The sequence below is a fragment of the Phoenix dactylifera genome, chromosome 16 (genome assembly GCF_051530095.1).
Source record: "Phoenix dactylifera cultivar Ajwa chromosome 16, Ajwa_hap1_PhDact_Kaust_v1.1, whole genome shotgun sequence".
Taxonomy (NCBI): domain Eukaryota; kingdom Viridiplantae; phylum Streptophyta; class Magnoliopsida; order Arecales; family Arecaceae; genus Phoenix; species Phoenix dactylifera.
Genome location: NC_143205.1, coordinates 16,052,976 through 16,075,852, shown reverse-complemented (window position 1 = coordinate 16,075,852; position 22,877 = coordinate 16,052,976). Strand labels below are relative to the sequence as shown.

The 22,877-nt window shown below is 40.4% G+C and overlaps 1 protein-coding gene across 3 annotated transcripts in view; it reads left to right on the top strand.

The window, feature by feature from the left end:
• LOC103706371 (pyrophosphate--fructose 6-phosphate 1-phosphotransferase subunit alpha-like) overlaps positions 1-22,877 on the top strand; it is a 41,334-nt gene that overhangs the window by 2,118 nt on the left and 16,339 nt on the right. For 2 of the 3 annotated variants that reach the window (XM_089927757.1, XM_089927756.1), the window contains exons 1-5: positions 5,295-5,435; positions 6,492-6,566; positions 7,627-7,740; positions 7,829-7,896; positions 8,088-8,171. In XM_089927757.1, the coding sequence (XP_089783883.1) occupies positions 7,638-7,740; positions 7,829-7,896; positions 8,088-8,171 (255 nt within the window). In that variant the 5' untranslated portion in view covers positions 5,295-5,435; positions 6,492-6,566; positions 7,627-7,637. Of the gene's footprint in view, positions 1-958; positions 1,072-5,294; positions 5,436-6,491; positions 6,567-7,626; positions 7,741-7,828; positions 7,897-8,087; positions 8,172-22,877 lie in introns of those variants that run through there. The other variant, XM_089927758.1, reaches the window with a different exon arrangement.

The window sequence follows — 22,877 nt, the reverse complement described above, 5'->3', positions numbered from 1 at the left end:
TAGCAAAATTAATTCATGTTGGATACATATGCTTCCTTCTGCTGCTGCGGCTGCATGTTCTGTAATCTTGATTTTGTTAGAATATTGAGCATTATGTGCGTTAAGTGTTTAAGCCAAATTAAATGTAGGACCCACATGTTTAATTGAACAGGTCCAAGAGGAAACGTAACGTGATATATTCACATGCTCAAATTCGTTAAGTAGTGAATTAGATAATTGGCTTCAAAGTATTAAATTGGTAATGGATTATTGATGGAAAAATATGGATCCTACATTGAGAGAACATATTTCAGTAAATGGTTTATATAGTGGCAGATTTCAGTTTTTAAAACCGTCAACTGTCAACAGTTGTGTCTGTTCAAAGAATTTATTAACTTCCTATAACTGCCATTCGGTTGTAATATATAATTATCCTTCACTCCAGAAATCTGTATGTCTCCAGAAATCTGCAGAATCTTTTTTCTGAAGTTGCAAACAGATTTTCAGATTTGCTCTCTCTCTCTCTGCACTTGTTTCTTTATTCCTTCCAGCCCATTCCCCTAATTGAGTACTAAACATTGAGTTTCAAACAAGGCTTGAAGATTGTAGTGCTTCATCTTCAAGAGGTTTCATACCGTTTTATCCTGGGAGACAAACGTCTATACAAACCTTAAGCACCAAGAGGGAGACGAATTTGTCTTAAGAAAATTGTGTTAAACACAAGGCTCGGTTATCAAGTTCAATTGATATTCGAATCATTGTAAGTGGTTATATACAAATTATGTTTGCATTGTTTTTATTTATCTCAGAATTTTAATACTGTAGTATTGATAAATTTACACCATAACAGATTTGTAGCCTTCGGCTCGTTCCTTCCTTCCTTCTTTCCCATAGTTTATGTGCTCTATATCACTGGTTCCTACTTTTGTTATTATCTTGACGTTTATGCTGTCATAATATAATACTTGCTGACTTCCAGGGTTGGTGTAGTCTTCTGTGGCCGGCAATCACCAGGAGGACATAATGTTATTTGTGGGCTAAATGATGCTATAAAGTCTCACAACCCCAAAACTACCTTGCTAGGATTTTGTGGTGAGTGTCGATATTGTTCTTGCATCAGTTTATGTATGGCAAGTCTTATCATATTCAAAAGCATCTCAATTGCAGCTTGTTTTAAGAAGAGAAACAACCATAATGTATGACATAATGATTCTTTTTTTTTTTAGGAGTTCCATTTTGTTGATTAATATGAGCAAGATAGGTTTCCTCACCTAACAAACCAATTTTGATTTGCCAATTGGTTGATAATGTATTTTCCAAAATAATAGTTCTAATGTAGTCTGATAATATTTTTCCTGAAACTCTATCTGTAACGCCTGGCACATAATTACTAATTATATGGTTGATTAGTTTGTTATGCTTTGCTTCAAGACTGTATAATTGAAACCTTTTTTCTTCTTTTTTCTTCTTTTTTTTCTCGAGTGGGAACATACCCCTTGTAAATCTCTAACTTGAGAAAGTCAGTTGTAGTCACAGCAGGACACCAAAGCCTTATCTCCCAATTAAAATTTCCAAGAGGATTTGATACAAATAGCAATATCCTATGATTCAGTACAAATACTAAATTTGAATATAACAATCAGATTCCATGATTTTTGGAGATTGATCGAAGTTGATATACTAAGATTGTGTATGCAATATGCGGCAGTTGTGATATCCAATATCGTATATACTATAATAGGTGAGAATGTGCATGATTTATCAAGATTGTGCATTCAATATCTGGCAGCTGTAATATCCAATATCATACATACTATAATAGGCAAGATTGTGCATGATTCTAACAACTGTAATAAAAAAAAGCTAACAACTAATTAACCTTGCCAATTTCAGAACGTATTGATGTGTTACAAGGTAGGCTAAGATTATTCTCAACTAATCCAATACCTGGCTTAGATTGATGGATACAAAGGAAACTAGAATAAAGTTAGATATTAAGGAAATAACCAAGAACCAAGTGCATCTTGGATATGATGTATGAAATCCATAAATAATTATTATTCTTAGAGCAAGACTCCTTTTTATATAAATTAAGGTATATCATGTTGTTGATTAGTCTGCGATTCTCTTTTTAAATCTTGTTCCTTGCCTCTTTTGCTTTTTTATAGAGCATATATCTTCTTCATCCATTTTAGGATTTCTTTAGCATATATTAAGATGAAACCATTAATAAGTTGTTGATACTTACAATTTGGTTCATGCCACTTTTTATTGAGCTAATCTACATTATCTAGTGGATATGAGGGACACTGAATCTACAATGACAAAAATATCCTAAAAAACATAAAGCTATAGAGTATAAATGTGAGGATACGTGCGAGCATGTGTTTAGTCCCACATCGGTTGTTCACTAGAGAGATCATGGGTACTTATATAGGACTAAGAAATCTAAATAATACTTTCGGCTAACTATTTTAGGAGAGATCCTGGGTTGTGACTAAGGCTGCAAATGGGTCGGGTCGATCTGTGACCAGACTTGACCTGACCCGCATAAGACCCGACCTGACCCGAATTTTAGGACCCGCGGGGCCGGGCCGGGTCCTAAATTTGGACCCGTTCTATTTTTCGGGTCTGGTTGGGTCCACCCAATCTCGACCCGGACCCGACCAGATCCATTGGGTCAAATTGTTTTAGATGTTCTTAGGACCGACTTGTTGAATTTAGAGAATGTTGAATTTGAACATGTGAATATAGCTTATTTACTAAAATGTTTATTTCATTTTCCAAAAAGAATTAGGGCAATAATTGCTTGATGTTATTTACTATTATATAGTGGAACATCGAATATAAGAATACATAGACTCGGACCCGACCCGAATGACCCGTTAGGTCAAAATTTGTTAGCATGGACAAGACCTGACCTGACACGATTTTCAATCGGGTCGGGTTTGGGTCTAAAATTAGGACCCGAACAAGAAATCGAATCGAATCAAGGTCACTCAGGACCCGACCCGACTTGACCCATTTGCAGCTCTAGTTGTGACAAATTGTCACAACCCAGATCCGAACATGATTTGTTACACCTCAAATCCGACTTATGATACGGTCGTGCTACTGTAGGGAGTTGCCGCAATAACACGAAGCCTGTGATAATAATAATTCTTATATGTAACAAGATAAAATTTCATTTGCTCTTCCTCACTCTTAGCAATCTTATTGATTAGAAAAAAAATAAGAAGACAAATGAGCTATGTGGCTCAGTAAGTAACCATGCACTATCTTACCGGATCAAGCATAAGTTTTTTTTTATGTCAATGCATTATTTCAAGAAATTAACAGTTATAGCAAAGTAAAGCATTTTATAGTACAATATATTAAAACAATTCATAAAGCCAATTATACACGCATAAATTATTCATAAAACATGGTTCTTGGTGTATAGCATAAATCATAAATTATTTATTATTGATCAAATTACTGCTCTCAGACTAAATGCTAAGGTCACTATTATACCCGTGACAAGGCAGTAATCGACAAACACCAACTACTATTACCCGTTGGTAGGGTCCTATGCAACTATTATTATCCATTAGTAGGTCATATGCCAGCTACTATTACCCACTGGCGGAGTCGTATGTCACCTACTATTATTCGATAGCAGGGTCGTAAAAACTGAATATCGATTTATCCCACTTTTAGGGTCCATACATAGCTATCTGAGAACCTTTTTGTCATAGTGATTAAGACAATATTCTTAAATTATATCTCTTAAATTACATTTTCTTAACCCATACGTGAATAAAACATCAAATGGCTTTATTGAGTTCATAGCCCATAAGCATTTCATATATAATATACTCAAGATAAGTCATAAAGCAATGCGTGCTCTAGCCATGCAAGTTCATAAAAATGATAATGCAATTCATATAAAATGTTGCCATCTATCCATGCTTTATAAACCTGCTCTCAGACGGATGCACTGCTATAGTTGCCATAATCCCGTGACAGGGCTATATTCGTAGTCGACGAGTTTTCATAACTCATATTCATTACTAACTTTAACCCATTAGCGAAGGGCCGTATTTATTGGATGCTAGCTCCAGGATGTCGACTGGCCTCTATGTCTAGAGGCGGGCATAACTATCTGAGAGTTCATAAATTATTTTTCTTTTTCATAAATCGTACATTCATAAATGGTTGGAAAATGACAAATAGCATCGTAAAGTTTTAAAATGCATAATCATACTATAAATATCATTTCCATGCAATTTATCATAACCATAATTCATGCCCAATTCATGAAGGATGCAATTTAATCAAATTCATGAATCACATACAATCATATGCTTGATCCTATTTTTGAAAAAAATACATCATATCAAATATATATATTTTTATTTTATACTTATAATTAAATAATAATTTGAAATCAATAAAATTTGTGCTAGAATTACTAACCTTGGTTCGTTCACAAATTCCTAAACTCAGATGACAATTTTCTTGTACCTATCAACATCATAGAGCATTATTTTCCGCTTATCATTTTTCATTTTTATTTATTTATTTATTTATTTATTTTCTTTCTTTTTCCTTTTTTTTTTTTTTCCCTTCCTTTCTTTCTTTTTCTTTTCTTTTCTTATCTTCTTTTCGTTTCTTTTTCTTCTCGTCTTCCTTCTCTTCTTGGGAACTTTTTTTTTCCCTCTCCCTTCTTCAGTTCTTCTCCCGCGAACCAATGAGGGTGCGCTCGGGGGGGGAGGGGGGGAGGGGGGGGGGGGGGGGGGGGGAGGAGGGAATCTTCGTTGGAGTGCTCGGGAGGGGCCGGCTGAGGCCGGCGGCGCCCGTAGGGCGCTCGTGGCGGAGCTTGCGGCCGCTCCCCGCGACGGCCGTGGCGCTCACGGCCGGGCTGCCCGCGGCCGAGCTTGCGGCGTCACGGCTCCCGCGGCCGGGGCCAGCGGTGCCGGCGACGCTCGCGGCCGCACACGGGTGAGTCCACCCCTTTTTCTTCTTCTTCTTCTTCTTCTTCTTTTTCTTTTCCTTCTTCTTCTCCTTCTCTTTTTCTTCTTGTTATTCTTCTCCTTCTCTTTCTTCTTCTTTTTCTTGGTCTTCTCCTTCTCCTTCTCCTTCTCCTCCTCCTCCTTCCGTCTCCCTTCTTCTCTTCATCGAGGCCCTCTGCCCCACCGAAGAGAAAGAAAGGGGCAGGACTCCGGCCCGACTGCAGCCCCCGGCCGAGAGCTGTCAGCGGCTGCGGCCGAGAGCCGTGGAGTCCCTCCTCTATTTCATTTTGGAAACACGGAAAAGGAAAGCAGGGAAAAAATACATGATCAGGGGGCTTACCTAGCTCTGAAGAGGAGCTGCGACCTCCTGCTCCGGCGGCACAAGTAAGGGTTTAAGAAACCCTAGCCGAGGAGGAAGAAGGGAGGGAGGGAAGAGTATCCTGGGAATGGTGAACTATTGAGGTTCTTTCTTTCTTTGTTTTTTTCTTTTAGTTCTTTTTTTTTAACATATCGATGAGGATGTCTGAAATTGGATTAGCATGAATATTTAACATGTGTTTGGAGTATTAGGCGATCATTGAATCTCTTAGGACTTGAAAATGAAATTTTACAATTTTATTATAATGATAGCTTTATTATTATTTGCACAGTTGGGCAATTGAAAGGATTTTTAAGCGGATGAGTTTGGTAGAAATGAAGATGAGCTGGATATGTGCTGATGTCGTGGACTGTAACATTTATGACGAGTGTTTTGACAAAAGCTTAGGAATGGCATCAGTAGAGGATAAAGTGTGGGGGGGACAATTAGAGATGGTTGGGCCGTTTGTTATGGGAAATAGGTATAAACTATACAAGGAGATGGGCAAATACATGTTGAAGGGTTAGAAAGTAGGAGAGAGTGAAAATGACTTAGATAGAAGTAGTGAAAAAGATTTCTGTTGCACTCTACATGTGGATAATACAGTGGGAGGAAGCAATTGACAAGTACGATGGCTCGAGTGAACTTTCAATTAATGATATTAAGCATGCTTTTGTATTTATCATTTAATCCAAAAATGGACTTTTAAGCTTCATATATTCCCTTGCTTTCTATTCTTTTCTTCTTTTTTATAAAAAAAGGTCCCACTGGCAAGTATCAGATTTATCTACTAACTCCAGCGTGCCCCACTTTCTTTTCACCCCAGATCTCTGGACTATAAATGGTGGTGCCTTTTGTTTCAGTCATAAGACCATGTCGTCAGCTTTATACCTTACCTTCTTAAAGCAGTCTCATCCTGAATACGATTTCCTTTTTTTCTTTTTTATAACAAAAATATATACTCTTTTTATTTGCTGGTTGTGTTTAATATATCTACAGTTACAACTATATTATATTAGTTCATGTTTTTCATACCTGTATTTCAGATTTGCGAGACTTTTCACAATTGACTTGTTGGCATTTGTGGTTCTTATATTTTCATATTGCTTGTCATGTTATGCTTTCTTGACGTTTCATCTATCTCCTTTCTGTGATAACAGGAGGAACTGAAGGCTTATTTAAGCAAAAAACCCTTGAAATTACAGAAGATGTTGTCTCAGAATATCGCAATCAAGGTTTAACTTTGACTCATTTTCTTCATTAGTTGTAACATTTCCACATATTTTTGTCCGATCAACGGTCCCATGTGCCACCCGTGTGCAAGAGTCATTTGACAACATTGTAGGTCATTAGCAACTGAAAATCTGATATCATTGTTGAGGCAAGATCGTATTTGCCAAAATGGACTCTATTGCAAAATATAAACTAAATAAATATGTCTGGAGTATTTCTATATTGGAATTTTTGTTGTTGTTATTGTGGTTGTTCTTCTTCTTCTACTGGTTGTTGTTATTGTATTTTGCTCCAGCAGCTTGACATGGCCTTACTGGAAGATGCTCAAACCAATTGACTAATTGCAGAAATTAAGGACAAGTGATATGCATATTTTGTTTTTATATAGTTTTTAATCTATGTTTCACTTTTCTCATCAAATTCTTTTTGTTGGTAATAAGATAAAATCTACCATATGATCCACCTAAAACCTAACTAACATATGCGCAACAAAGTTGTTCCTTAGTCTCAAAATGCATGATAGGTCATCCAAGTTATTAGTTCATGTTGTTCGTCAAAATCTACATGGTCCAAAATGCCTGAAAGCTAAAACCTGTTACTCCTTTCTTGGCATTGCATTTGCTATAAAATGGACCAGTTTTAAATAATTTATGGTGTATTCTACCAATCCAAGGCTTGAAACTCTTCAAATTTGTTAAATTTTCCCCATGTTTTGTAGGTGTAAATTATGATGCATGGTGTGGAACTGTGGATTATTTATTATCAACTTAGTGCACTATACATTTGCACTGAGGCATACTTATCTAGATGCACTCTCAGAACATTAAAGCCATTATACATGGGTGTTTGTGAACTCAGTTACATCCATAGGATGAGTAGAATGTCTTTTGACACCAATATGATATCGTTTTGGTTTGATTTGAGGCTTAACTAATTCAAGACTTACTATATGTCCTTGTCAAGAAAAATTGTTAACTGGCTTTGTTGTTCTGCTAGAGAATATGTGGTTTTTAATAAGCAGTTCAAGATATTGCATGGCTGATTATTTGATTCTTGTCTAAGGGGGGTATGATATGTTGGGAAGAACAATGGATCAAATAAGAACAACAGAACAAGTAAATGCTGCATTAACTACATGTCAAACACTAAGGTTGGATGGACTTGTGATTATTGGAGGTAAGTTTCCCCTCAAACCATTGACATTAAACAAACAAATGTTCTATGGAGACTATACTCATTCTTCATATCTTCTTTCCACATTAAGGTGTGACATCCAATACTGATGCAGCTCAGCTTGCTGAGACATTTGCAGAGGCAAAGTGTTCGACAAAGGTGCTTGATGCTTTCCTTCCGAACTGTTTCTACTCCTATCATTTTCTTATTTGATCAAGATTATTGCTCTTTTTTGACTCCAAGCAAAACCGCTGCAAGTGGTGTGACCTACTTACTCCTCAGGGAAGATAGTGAAAATCCATTAACATTACATTGCACTACAGAATAGTCATATAAACTTGTTTTCCTAGGTTGTTGGCGTTCCAGTTACCTTTTATGGGGATCTAAAGAACCAATTTGTTGAAGCTAATGTCGGATTTGATACAATCTGCAAGGTAGCTTACCACCTTACTTTTCTTTAAAATTTCCAATTTATCTTTTCATTCACTAGTAGGAAACTGAAAAAAAGGCAAGAATCTAATATATGAGAAGTAATAGCATAAACTACATAAAATCATTTCTTAAAAAAATAAATATTTGTGTTCTCCTTTCAAAGAGAACATTTGTAATTCAGGTCAAGGGCCTTAAAGGTCAGTAATTCAGGTCATCCATTTCTATCTATATAGTATTCCAGAAGTAGACATTTGGACTCATTTTATACAGCAGTGCAATAGGTTGCTGCATAGGCCTGGCTAGGGAACCACATATGTTCCATATTTTTGAAAATGTTCATGGGATTTGATTCATGTGACACATTAAGATATATGCCGTATTCCTACTTCAAAGATCTTTTTCACATAAGCTTAGGAGAGGGGTCTCACCTGTATGCTAAGAAGCAGCCTTCAGTTCTTCTTTTATGTGGATGGAGACCAAGCCACTGTTTGGCAATGTTCAAGGGCCTTAAAGGTGAGGTCCAAGCTGACATGGCATGGTTTGATATGTGCCATTCGTCTTGCTTAAGGCCATCTAGGCGTTTGCTAAAATATCAGCATGGAGGGAATCCTTTTCAATTGTTCTTGAGCAATATACACTATACTGTACCGAACTGGGCAATATGGAGCATACCGTACTGTACACGGTACGGAGGGCATATTGACACTTGGTATGCCAAACCGATCTCCGTACCGAATGCATTGATATGGTAACAAGGTGGCACCGATTGAAAGTGAATCTTAGGTTCTTCGGTGTTAAGCATGCTGATTTTTTTTTTTTATTATTTTTTTTAAAACCATGGCTGAACCTGATCGGGTTGCCTACGTTCTCCTTCATAAGGGGGATCAAGCCATACGTAGTTCTTTTTAAGTTTTAAAATGCAGCGGAAAAATCGAATCAAACAATTTAATTCATGCATGCTTACAAGATCAAATCTAGAAATCAGCACCTTAAGAACACATAGGATTATGCCGGAATCGTTTAAACAATTATGCTAAAACTTTCATGCATGATTAACTATCAGATCTGAAACTTAAGAACTCTATTTCGATTAATCTCCGAATATCCATCGAATGGATTCTGGAGATAACTCCGTGAGGAGCCCCAAAGGAGGGTAAAACCTCGGGGAATCAGACCTAGACCCTGACTCCAAAATAAAATATTGATGTGGGATTAATACCTTTTATGATGGAAGAAACTTATGGATCTGATCCTTGACTTCGCAGCCACGCACACGAATGGCCTCTATGAGAAGTACACGTGAAGCCCTAGGTAGATCGTCTTCCGCGGGAGTGCTAGCTCGCGCAGGAACGCAGCAATGGCTGAAGCTTTCTCCTTCTAAACACTCAACCTTTGATTGTTCTTCAAGGAGATGGAGGATGGACGTGAGGAAGAAGGAGAAGAAGGGATGGAGGCCCTCAGGGAATTTTTTCAGAATTTTTTGAAACCTCTAAATATGGTATATCTTGAACCCAAGGCATGGGGGTCTTTTATAGCCAAAAGATCCCCCCACGTATCACACCTAATTTAGCCAACTAATTTGGCTGATAAAATTCCCAAAAAATTCTGGTGGTTTGACAGCTAAGAGGAGATAAACATATCCAAATTTCGTGCATTTTGGATCCCTAAAAGATAGGAATTCATGCGTCCAAAGTTCAGCCGCAGACCACCCTATTTCATGCACCATGCAATCCCTACAAATTAGGAAATTCATCTAAATCTTTCTAGAAAGATTTAAGGCGCCATTTTTATAGGAATTATAGCCCCACGCCTCCTCTCTTCTCACGCCAATTTTTGGCCAAAAATAAAGAGGATAGGCGTAGAAAATATTGGGAATAAATTAAGGTGTCATTCTTCTCCAAGAAGATAAGGATGGGTTCCTAAAATTTAGGGATTCTTCTCCTTATCCAATTCTGATTATTTGGACTCATAATCCTCATCAAATAAGGTCTTCTAATTGATTTGGATCAAGCCCAATCCAATTGGGTCAAGTCCCATCAATTGGGTCAAGCTCAATCTACTAGGGTTGAACCCAATCCAATTAGGTCAAACCCTGATGCAGCCCAAATTGAATCCTATTCAATTTGGCTCAACCTAAGCTTAATTACTCAATCAAATTGAGTTCATTAGCAATCTAATTGCTAATTAGTCCTTCAATAATTTAATAATTATTTTAATGCAACTTTTGCTTAGGATAATTTGTCAATCGAATTGACCAAATTACCCCTGAATGATTCTTAATCATCAATCAGCCATTTGATCAATCTAGAAACTTCTATGCGTGTGACCTCATAGGTTCGAACCTAAGCCGGTAGTATAGGAACGACTTCCTACACTAATCGATGTGACCATCTAGCAATGATACCCGACGTCCGAATAGGCCGAATATATGCGAAGCAAATATTCTGAAACCCTGAACTATGGTTACTATATAATTCAATCCCTTTGACTCTTAATGCCAGGATGACTTAGAGCTCACTGTCAACCCTATAATTAGTACATCCATTATGTGATTAACTTTAGATATCCCGTGACTCCTCACTGGGATTACCCTGGCCAAGGTTTTGCTAAATTAATCACAAGACATTATTCCTGTTTCCAGGAGGGGTCAATTCCATCTTGACTCACAACTGACTACGCAAGTACTTGACTGCACCCAGTGAGCTTCCGTCACTGAATTAGAAATTCAGGTAGTCCGGTACCAAAGTACAGTGAGTTGCTTGCTAGTCACAGGTTGCGGTCTCAGGTCAGAGGGCCAAACTTATACCCATATCCACTCGGAACATCTCTCGACAGTAGAGCGTTCCGGAATTGGTCACGTTCAGTGAAATGTACTCCTACACTTCACCTGTATGGCATACCAGTGTCTCCACACTCCTTGGTTAAGAGGACAACCAACGTATATGTCACACAACGACCTAATCTCGATAATGTTGTCGTCCTAGTAACAACATATTATTTGGTCGCGAACAAGTTTAAGGACTCAAAGATAAATCCTCCTTTATCATAACATAAGTCCTAAGGACTTCATCATATAAGAGTTCATTTGAAGATGAAATGATGAATAATGCCAAATAATACTTTATTAATTTGTCAATTTATTTACAAAATTCAATCATCAATATGCTGACGATTGACATTTAGGATACAATTCCCAACAACTCCCACTTAGCCTAAAGCCAATCGGCACAGTATCTAATACCCATCTTCGACTTGTGTTCGTTGAACTCTTTGATGCCGAGGACTTTGGTAAATGGGTCAGCCAGATTTTCTTTTGTGTCAATCTTCTGAAGATCAATATCACCTCGTTCTATAATCTCTCGAACCAGGTGATAGCGTCGCAGAATATGCTTGGTCCGCTGATGTGCTTTAGGTTCCTTTGCCTGAGCTATGGCTCCAGTGTTATCACAAAATATAGGAACTGGACCATCAATGGAAGGTGCCACTCCCAGCTCGGTGATGAACTTGCGCAACCATACGGCTTCCTTGGCTGCATCAGATGCTGCAATGTATTCTGCTTCACATGTAGAATCTGCCACTGTATGCTGCTTGGAACTCTTCCAGCAGATGGCCCCACCCTTAAGAGTGAAGATATATCCCGACACGCTCTTGCTATCATCTTGATCTGACTGAAAACTTGAATCGGTATATCCCTCAAGTTTTAAGTCAGAATCACCGTAGACAAGCCACTGATCTTTAGTATTTCTCAAATACTTAAGGATGGTTTTTACAACCTTCCAGTGGTTGCTACCTGGATCAAACTGGTATCTACTCACTACTCCTAGTGAGTATGCCACGTCTGGTCTAGTACATGTCATGGCGTACATTATAGATCCCACTGCCGAAGCATATGGAATTCTATCCATACTCTCTCTTTCTTGAGAGGTTGTCGGACAATCCCTTTTAGAGAGATTAATTCCATGGCCCATTGGAAGATAGCCTTTCTTGGAATTAATCATACTGAACCTTTTCAGTATAGTATCAATGTATATGGATTGGGATAATCCAAGCAATCTTCTAGATCTATCTCTATAGATCTTCATCCCTAGAATGTAAGATGCTTCTCCCAAATCCTTCATGGCAAATTGAGATGATAGCCAAACCTTTATTCCTTGTAATGCAGGAATGTCATTCCCGATTAAAAGAATGTCATCCACATACAAAACAAGAAATATAATAACTGAACCATTTGCCCACTTCTTCATTCTTAATGAAGCCATATGATTTGATCACCTTATCAAATCGTATGTTCCAACTCCGTGAAGCTTGCTTTAATCCATAAATGGATTTTTGAAGCTTGCACACCTTAGACTCATCTGCAGATATAAAACCTTCAGGTTGCATCATATACACCTCCTCTTCTAAATCTCCATTTAGAAAAGCGGTTTTAACATCCATCTGCCAGATCTCATAATCTAAGTGTGCTGCTATCGCAAACATAATCCGAATGGATTTGAGCATTGCCACAGGAGAAAACGTCTCGTCATAGTCAATACCATAACGTTGACGATATCCCTTGGCAACCAGACGGGCTTTATAGGTCTCTACTTTTCCGTCTGCGCCCCGTTTTCTTTTGAAAATCCACTTACACCCTATGGGTTTAATCCCTTCGGGTGGGTCAACTAATGTCCATACATCATTGACCTTCATGGATTCCATTTCGGATTGCATGGCTCCAAGCCATGCATCAGAGTCATGCCTCTGCATAGCATCCATATAGGTGATCGGATCCTCATCGTTTTCATCAAGTTCGACAGGATCCCCGTCCTGGACCAAGAAACCGTAGTATCTGTCCGGCTGACGTGGTACTCTACCTGATCGCCTTAATGGTGCATCTAAGATGGGTTCTGGATCTGATCTAATCAAATCCGACTCAACTAGTTCAGTAGATGGTGTTGGATCTTCTACATGTTGAACTTCCCTAAGCTCAACATTAGAGCTTTTAGTTCCTTCACTAAGGAATTCTTTCTCTAAGAAAACAGCTCTATTGCTTACGAATAACTTTTGTTCTTTAGCAAAGTAGAAGTAAGATCCTTTAGTTTCTTTAGGATAACCAATAAAGAAACATTTGTCAGACTTGGGTTCAAGTTTGTCTGTCTTCAAACGTTTGACGTACGCTGGACACCCCCAAACCCTAAGGTGAGAGAGCATCGGCTTACGTCCAGTCCACATCTCATGTGGTGTTTTATTTACAGACTTACTTGGAACCTTATTTAGAATGTAGCAGGCTGACTCAAGAGCATATCCCCAAAAGGATATAGGCAGATTAGCAAACCCCATCATGGATCGAACCATGTCTAACAGAGTTTGATTTCTCCTTTCTGATACACCGTTATACTGTGGTGTACCAGGAGGAGTCCATTGAGAGAGAATCCCATTTTCTCCTAGATATGTCAAAAACTCACTGGTGAGGTATTCACCTCCTCGATCTGATCGAAGAGTTTTAATACTCTTTCCAGTTTGTTTTTCTACTTCATTACGATATAATTTGAACATTTCAAATGATTCAGATTTATGTCTCATTAAATAGACATAACCATACCTAGAAAGGTCGTCTGTAAACGTAATGAAATATGAATACCCACCTCTAGCGTTTGTGCTCATTGGCCCACATACATCAGAATGTACAAGGGTCAATAAGTCACTGGCTCGTTCACCTTTTCCGGTAAAAGGTGATTTGGTCATTTTACCAAGAAGGCATGATTCACAGGTTGTCAATGATTCATAATCATTAACATCGAGGATTTCCTCTTTACTTAACCTGTTCATCCTGTTCTTGTTAATATGTCCTAGCCTATGATGCCAAAGGTAGACATCCGTGACATTATCTATTTTAGGACGCTTATTGGACTTGTACATTACATGAACAGGCTGTGACAAAATGTAAATGCCATTACTCAGAGTTTCATTCATTACAGCAGCACCATTCCAAATGATATTGCAATAATCCTTTTTTATTGATATTTCATAACCATTTTTGGCCAAAAGGCCTACAGAAATGACATTCAATAAAAAACTTGGACAATAGTGACAATCACTAAGGACATTTACATGAGAGCTAAATTCAAGTTTAAGAATTCCTAAAGCTAGAACTAGAACTGATCTTCCATCTCCAACATTCAGGAACCTTTCTCCTTCTTCAAACCTCTCACTGACTTGTAGCCCCTGCAACGAATTGCAAATATTAAAAGGACTACCGGTATCCAATATCCAGGTCGAATTATCATAAATAGAAAAATTGCAAGGTGTTATCATATAAGTACCTTGATTGGCAACTGATTGCCCACTTTTCTTAAGCCGGTTCGGATCGAGAGATGCAATGTAAAGAGGACAGTTTCTCTTCCAATGTCCTTGCTTCTTGCAGAAGAAGCACTCCGCCTTGCTCTGATCAGCCTTTTTATTCTTTTTCTGACTAGGCTGAGCATGGTGCACTTGTTTCTTTGGGATTTTATTTTTCTTTTTTCCTTTCTTAAAGGGGCGACCCTTGGATGAACCTCCCACAAAGTTCACCGTCTTCTTAAGAAGTTGGTGATCATTCTCAAACATCTGTAGTAACCCCAACAATTGGTGATAATTCACTACAGGTTTCGTCATACGAAAATGAGTGAGAAAAGGACGGTATGATCCAGGCAATGAGTTTAGTATGGCATCCTTCCCCAATTGATCATGAAGGGAAAAACCAAGAGAGCTTAGACGCTCGATCAACTCAATCATGTACAGTACATGATCAGTTACCGAGGTTCCATCTTTCATTCGGGCGCTGAAGATGGCACAACTAGTTTTGTGCCTCTCAACGTCGTCAGGAACACCGAATGATTCATTCAACACTTGAATAATATCTTCTGGCTGCGTATTCTCAAAACGCCTACTAAACTCATCACTCATTGCTGCCAACATGATGCATCGAACAGTGATCCGGTCACTAAGCCACTTCTGATAAGTGTCTCTGGCCGATCTTGATGCATTAGCAGCGGGCTGCTCAGGTGCTGGATCCGTTATCACATAAAGGATCCTTTCATGCTCTAGCACTATTTTCAGTTTCCTATGCCAATTATTAAAATTTGGACCAGTCAACTTGTCATTGTCCAACAATGAGCGAAGTGACAAATTAGTGGCCATTTCTGCATAAAAAGAAAATTTGGCTATTAGTATATGAATTGACTAAACACAGTAGACTTGGACTTTAGTCTAAAGATACTCCCACTATTTTATACAAATTGGTAGCCTCTACCTCCAATTCGAAAAATTACTCCTAATTCTTTAGTGGGCACTAGAACCCAATAGATCGCATATAGGCCCGAGTGTGGCTCGGCTAACCCATATGCACCTATTGGTAGGTTCTAAACCAGTTGCTTCACCAAGCAACTTCTAGTGATAATTTTGCCCTAGGTTCTTCGGCAGGCGTGTGGCGCCTCCACCAAATACCCTAGTCAGGTCCAACCATTAAATGATAGGGTTAAGTCTAATCAACTAATAGACGGCCAAGCCCGAGTGTGGCTCGGCTCACCTGACCGCCTATTGAAGGTACACTTAACTCATCATATATTGAATGACAATTCCAATGCTTGATAAGTACCAAGCGTGTCGCGCCTCCAATAATTATCAAAACATTGGACCCATTATCACCCAACTTAATGGGAGGCTATGACCTAGTTATCCCCGTAACCATTTCATTTTAAGGACCTAATAATTTTAGAGGATTTCTTAATTAGGATAGATAAGAAGATCCGGTTAGTCTAATTTCTCCCACTGACTTCATCAAATCAGATTAGACTCAAACCGGTTAAGGAGACACCTAAATCAGTCATACTGATTTTCGTTAAGGCATGGGCTAACTCGAATCATTAAGTGATCCAATCAAAATGTGATTGACCATGTCGGCCAGGTAAGTGAGATCGGTGGAAGGGATATGCCATTAACTCGACAAAGACGAATCAGTGCGAGTAGCTCCCAATTAAAAACCACCGGTCAAAACTGCCAAACTTACCTTAGACATCGACTGGTTAATCAATTTCGATTTGATTTACTCAAATGACTCGGGCTACACCTCTGAGCCTAAATCAAGTTCCATCTTGGTCTAATCAAAGACATGGAATTGATCAATCTACAACTATTGTATTTAACCTAGAGTTTCCTTGACCTAATCTAGTTACTACTTAATTAGATTTGATCAATTAACTCTAATTAGACCATGTTTGATTCTAACCTTAGGTCTAACCCAATCCTAAGAACTTGATTCAAGCTAACCCATATGCCCAAAGAATTATGCAATGTCAATTAATTGAGTTACAATTCTATTTCATAACACTTAATTCTCAATTAAGTTTAGACATATGAAAGTTTTGATCATTGCATATTTCTTTTTAATTACATATTAATTACAATCTTTCAGTTCTTAAAACATATTTTCAGATCTGAGTTTTTGTAATTAATCACATGTAATCAGATTTAATTCATGTTTAAGTCATTATGTTTTATGTTCATGCATCACATATACATAACAACATGAATTAATACAAACAACATACATCTTACGTATTTGTTTTTTCACTTTTGTTTTCAGATCTGATTTGTTCATTAAAATCAGAGATCATATGAATCATAAACTTTATTTAGATCTAATCTAAACAATATTATGATTTCAGATTTATTCATGTTACTAATCCTAACACAAACATGCATCATATGCATCCAAAATTTCAGATCTACTTAATCATGCATAATCAGCAATTAAATCAATCATAAAAAGCACTTTAGATCTAATCTAAACATGTTAATGATTTCAGATTTAATTGCAAGAATTAAAACATAAAAGTTTAAACATAAACCTGGCTCTGATACCACTGAAAGTGAATCCTAGGTTCTTCGGTGTTAAGCATGTTGATTTTTTTTTTATTATTTTTTTTAAAACCATGGCTGAACCTGATCGGGTTGCCTACGTACCCCTTCATAAGGGGGATCAAGCCATACGTAGTTCTTTTTAAGTTTTAAAATGCAGCGGAAAAATCGAATCAAACAATTTAATTCATGCATGCTTACAACATCAAATCTAGAAATCAGCACCTTAAGAACACATAGGATTATGCCGGAATCGTTTAAACAATTATGCTAAAACTTTCATGCATGATTAACTATCAGATCTGAAACTTAAGAACTCTATTTCGATTAATCTCCGAATATCCATCGAATGGATTCTGGAGATAACTCCGTGAGGAGCCCCAAAGGAGGGTAAAACCTCGGGGAATCAGACCTAGACCCTGACTCCAAAATAAAATATTGATGTGGGATTAATACCTTTTATGATGGAAGAAACTTATGGATCTGATCCTTGACTTCGCAGCCACGCACACGAATGGCCTCTATGAGAAGTACACGTGAAGCCCTAGGTAGATCGTCTTCCGCGGGAGTGCTAGCTCGCGCAGGAACGCAGCAATGGCTGAAGCTTTCTCCTTCTAAACACTCAACCTTTGATTGTTCTTCAAGGAGATGGAGGATGGACGTGAGGAAGAAGGAGAAGAAGGGATGGAGGCCCTCAGGGAATTTTTTCAGAATTTTTTGAAACCTCTAAATATGGTATATCTTGAACCCAAGGCATGGGGGTCTTTTATAGCCAAAAGATCACCCATGTATCACACCTAATTTAGCCAACTAATTTGGCTGATAAAATTCCCAAAAAATTCTGGTGGTTTGACAGCTAAGAGGAGATAAACATATCCAAATTTCGTGCATTTTGGATCCCTAAAAGATAGGAATTCATGCGTCCAAAGTTCAGCCGCAGACCACCCTATTTCATGCACCATGCAATCCCTACAAATTAGGAAATTCATCTAAATCTTTCTAGAAAGATTTAAGGCGCCATTTTTATAGGAATTATAGCCCCACGCCTCCTCTCTTCTCACGCCAATTTTTGGCCAAAAATAAAGAGGATAGGCGTAGAAAATATTGGGAATAAATTAAGGTGTCATTCTTCTCCAAGAAGATAAGGATGGGTTCCTAAAATTTAGGGATTCTTCTCCTTATCCAATTCTGATTATTTGGACTCATAATCCTCATCAAATAAGGTCTTCTAATTGATTTGGATCAAGCCCAATCCAATTGGGTCAAGTCCCATCAATTGGGTCAAGCTCAATCTGGTGCGGACACTAGTGCCAGGTCAGCCGGTCGCCACAGGATCCAGCCAGCTCAGCGGATTCCAGCCGATTCAGCCAGCCTGATTTTATTTTAGATTGATTTATTTTATGTTGATTGGATTTATTTGCATATTGTCATTTGGGTTTATTTGCATATTGTCATTTTAGGAGCTTTTTGGAATTATTTTATTTGTAGGGGTTTATTTGTTATTTTGTGACCCTATATATATGGGTCCATCCTCATGTTTAGGGTTTAATGAATTATTGAATGAAAATTGGTCTTCTTCTTCCTCCTCCTTTTCTCCTCCTTCTCTTCTTCTTCCCCTCTTCCTCTCCTCTTTCTCTCTGTATTTCAATCCGTACTTCCGTCCTGCATCAGCTTTGGTATCAGAGCAGGCTGGCTTTGCCCCTGCTGCTAAAGCCTCGATCCGTTCTCATCAGAGGCAAAAAGGGGAAAACCCCTTTCGTCGGGCCCGTCCCACCGGCCGCCAAGCTCGCGGCCACCACGTCCCCCCCCCTCGCCGCCGGCTACACCGCACGACACCGTCGCCTCCACCTCGCAGCGCCGTCCCGCCGCTGGTCCACCAACAGAAGACGCCGCGACCCCACGAGAGCCATCGGCTGCGCCTCTGTGGCCACCGCCCGTGGCCGGACCCGAAGGGGCAACGCCGCCGTTCCTTCCCATCGCCGCAGCTCGTCGCCTGAGGTCCTCCGTCGCTGCGCCCACCACCGCCATCAGCCACCTGCGTCGGATCCGCAGAGGGGCCGCTGCCGGAAGCCGCTGCCGGAGCCGTGACCGCCTCGCCGTCGGCTCGCCACCAGACGCCGCCGTCTGCCGGAGTCTCCCGTCGCCAGTACAGTCGCCGCGACCCTCCGCCCCTGCCCGCAGCCACCGCCGCGGAGATCGGCCTGCCCTCCCGAACCCATCGGGATGTTGAAGAACAGATTAACGGGTAAGTCACAAAATCCGTTAACCCGAATCCGGTAGCCCGGATGCCAAAAAAAAAAAAAAAAAAAAGCGCACGTGATTTCACGTGACAAACCCGTAACGGGTATAGGGTCGGGTCAAACCCGATAACCCGGATCCTAACGGATCCGAGTTAAAAAAAAAAAGAAAAAAAAAGTAAAAGTAAAAAAAGAAAAAAAAAAGAAAAAAGGTACACACGTGACCGCACGTGCCAAAAAAAAAAAAAAAAAACTTACCTCTGTTCATCTTCTCCCTCTGTTCGCTCGCCGTCGCCGTCGCCCGTGAAGCGCCGCTCCACCCTAGCCGCTGCAGCCGTCGCCCCTCCGGCCTCGCCGCCCCTGCCACCGTTGAGATCTGTCGCCACTTCACCTCCCGTGCAGCACCGCCCTCGCCGCCTTGCTGTTTTCGCCTCCGCCCGCACGCAGCGCCGCCCTCTTCCTCTGCCGCCCGCACGCAGCGCCGCCCCGTGCTGCGACCGCCTCCGCCTCCACCGCAGTGCCGCCCCCGTGCTGCGACCGCCTCCGCCTCCACCGCAGTGCCGCCCCCGTGCTGCAACCGCCTCCGCCTCCACCGCAGCGCCGCCCCCTTCCTACGCCACCCACACGCAGCGCCTCCCCCGTGCCACGATTCCCTTAACCCTTCCTCTCCTCTTTCTTCCACTGATCGCACCCTCCCTTCCCCTCTGTGGGATCAAGGGTAACCCCATCTCTCCTCCCCTTTCTTCTTCCTTCACGGCCGAACCCACCTCACCTCCCACCCCACCTTCATTTTCTCTCTCGAGCCGATTCTCTCATCGGGCCCGCGCCCGCACTCCCAAAGAATCCACTGGGCCCGACTCTCAGGCCCTAAACATCGGGCCCAATCCGATTTCCTCCTCACAGGCCCAAGCCCGTCGGCCTGCAACGCCACTGCAGAGCCCATTTCGACCTGCCGTGTTGCTGAGATCAACCCCAACTGGAGCCGTTTGACAAGCCTACTTACTGTGCAGCATTTCTGGACGTCACCCCAACCCAGGTCAGGTTTCTTCCTTTACTGCAAATTTTATTTGTTTGTCTAAATTTAGAATTAATTAACTCTTAAGTGCTCTATTGATATTGCTTCCTGAAAATTCAACACATCCACTCCAAACAACACCAAAACCCTAGTAGTGGCCTATCTTTGTTATTAATTTTAGGGTTATCTAATCTTTGGGAGTTCTTTTAGGCTCTGTGCAGCCCTGCAACACACTGAAAACTAGTACTATTTGACTGCAACTTCTTATCTGAATTTATTACGTAATTCAAAGCCAATTTCAATTGCTTGAGTTAGCTTCCGATTATATTGAGCATCTACTTTGCAATTGTGAATTCATTTCATGCATTAGGTCTACTTAGGAACCTTTATAGTTGGTCGGCTAATACATTTTGTCATTCATTTTATGCATCTACGTAGTGGTCGTGTCGCATCTCATCTTGAGTCCCCCCTAGACATGGATTCCAAAATTGAAGCCCTATTAAAAGCTATCCACGAAACTAATATTCAAGTCCAAAATACGAATGCTCAAGTCCAAGCAAACAATGCCCAAATTCATGACCTAACCACAATGTCCACCCAGGTTAATGCCCGACTCGATTCAATGGAGGCTTCACTTCAAAGGGTTATTGAATCCCAAAAGGTTAGTACTCCCCATTTACCGGGTCTTGATGAGGACGATACCCTAGAACAAATCCTAGAACAACAAGGTTCGGTTCGGCAGGGAAACTTTGATCATAGGTCTGTTCCAGGTCACCATTATGCCTACCCTCGCCCTAGAGGACCTGGTCCCATTCCTCATGTTGATAAAGGTCACCGACATACCGTAGAACCCAGAGAACCTCGTGACCCTGATGAAGATATAATGCGAGGCATTAGGGTGGAAGCCCCCACTTTTGACTGTCGTCTTGACCCGAAAGTCTTCTCCGATTGGTTACACGAAATGGACCACTTCTTTGAGTGGTACAATCTGTCTGAGAACAAAAAAGTTCGATTCGCTAAAATGAAACTCATTGGTCGAGCTAAACTTTTCTGGCAAAGTACCGAACATCTGTTAGCTAGGAGACATCAACATGAAGTAACTGATTGGGTAGAGATGAAAGAGAGACTTAAAGAAAAATACCTGCCCCTTAACTACCAAGACGATCTCCTAAATCGATGGAACACTAAGTCCACATTTGTAAGGCGCCCTGACACACGAAGCACTCCCACCGGCCTTAATTCCTTAGGGTCCAAACCTTCTGTAGGGTCCACTACTCATAGGCCCCCTCCTACTGCCCATGTCACAGGCCGCGACACTAATGGCAAGGGAATGCTTGGTGAGCCTCCCAAACCACATTCCAAAATTCGGTGTTACAAATGCCAAGGTTTTGGTCACGATACCTCCCAATGTGCGAACAAATTTTTCGTTATTGCTCAGCAAGAGCAGGGAGGTGACATAGATGATTTAGAGGAGCAAATCTATGAACCAAACCTCGATGACATTCAGGACATTGAGGAAGAGTGTGATGACAAACCTGAAACCCTAGGATGCACCCACACTCCACCTAGCTCGCTTGCACAGTCAGATAACGAGTCTGACCAGTCTACCGTGAGTGTAATTGGAAATGCCCTCGCACAACCCATCGAAATTGATGTTAGGATTTCTGAGCCTGCATATGCATTTACACAACACATTCATAAGTTGTATCAGGAAATCCATAAGGGCATTCATGCATGTACTGCTCAGTATAAGATGCAAGCTGATTTCCATGCTAAAGAATTTCAAACTTGGGGTTACGTAATGATCCATCTTAAGGAATTGCAGTCTCTTAGTATTGGACCATTTAGGGTGTTGCACAAGGATGGCACTGACGCCTATGCCATTGACTTTCCATTTGATTTCGGTCATAGCCTTACTATTAATATTAAAGATTTGGTTGCAATCCCTGATGGCTCTTTTGCTGCACACTCTCATGCGCCTGATGTTTATCCTATTATTGATTCCATGCCATCTTCGTTTCCTTTTACCCTCCATCGAGCACAAAAAGAGTATATTGATTCTATTTTAGCCGAGCAAATAGTTTTTACCAGTGATGGAGGCATCCAACATTTTCTGGTTCGTTGGCGAGGACGACCAAGGTCCGGCTACACTTGGATCCAGCGCGAGGAGATACCGCCGATTGACCCGGACTTGTTGGAGTACTACCGGGGCTTTACCGAGCCGCTTTCGTCGAGGTCGACTTCTTTCCACCCGAGGAGAGTTGGTGCGGACACTAGTGCCAGGTCAGCCGGTCGCCACAGGATCCAGCCAGCTCAGCGGATTCCAGCCGATTCAGCCAGCCTGATTTTATTTTAGATTGATTCAGCCAGCCAGCCTTCTTTCGTCCTGCATCACAATCTACTAGGGTTGAACCCAATCCAATTAGGTCAAACCCTGATGCAGCCCAAATTGAATCCTATTCAATTTGGCTCAACCTAAGCTTAATTACTCAATCAAATTGAGTTCATTAGCAATCTAATTGCTAATTAGTCCTTCAATAATTTAATAATTATTTTAATGCAACTTTTGCTTAGGATAA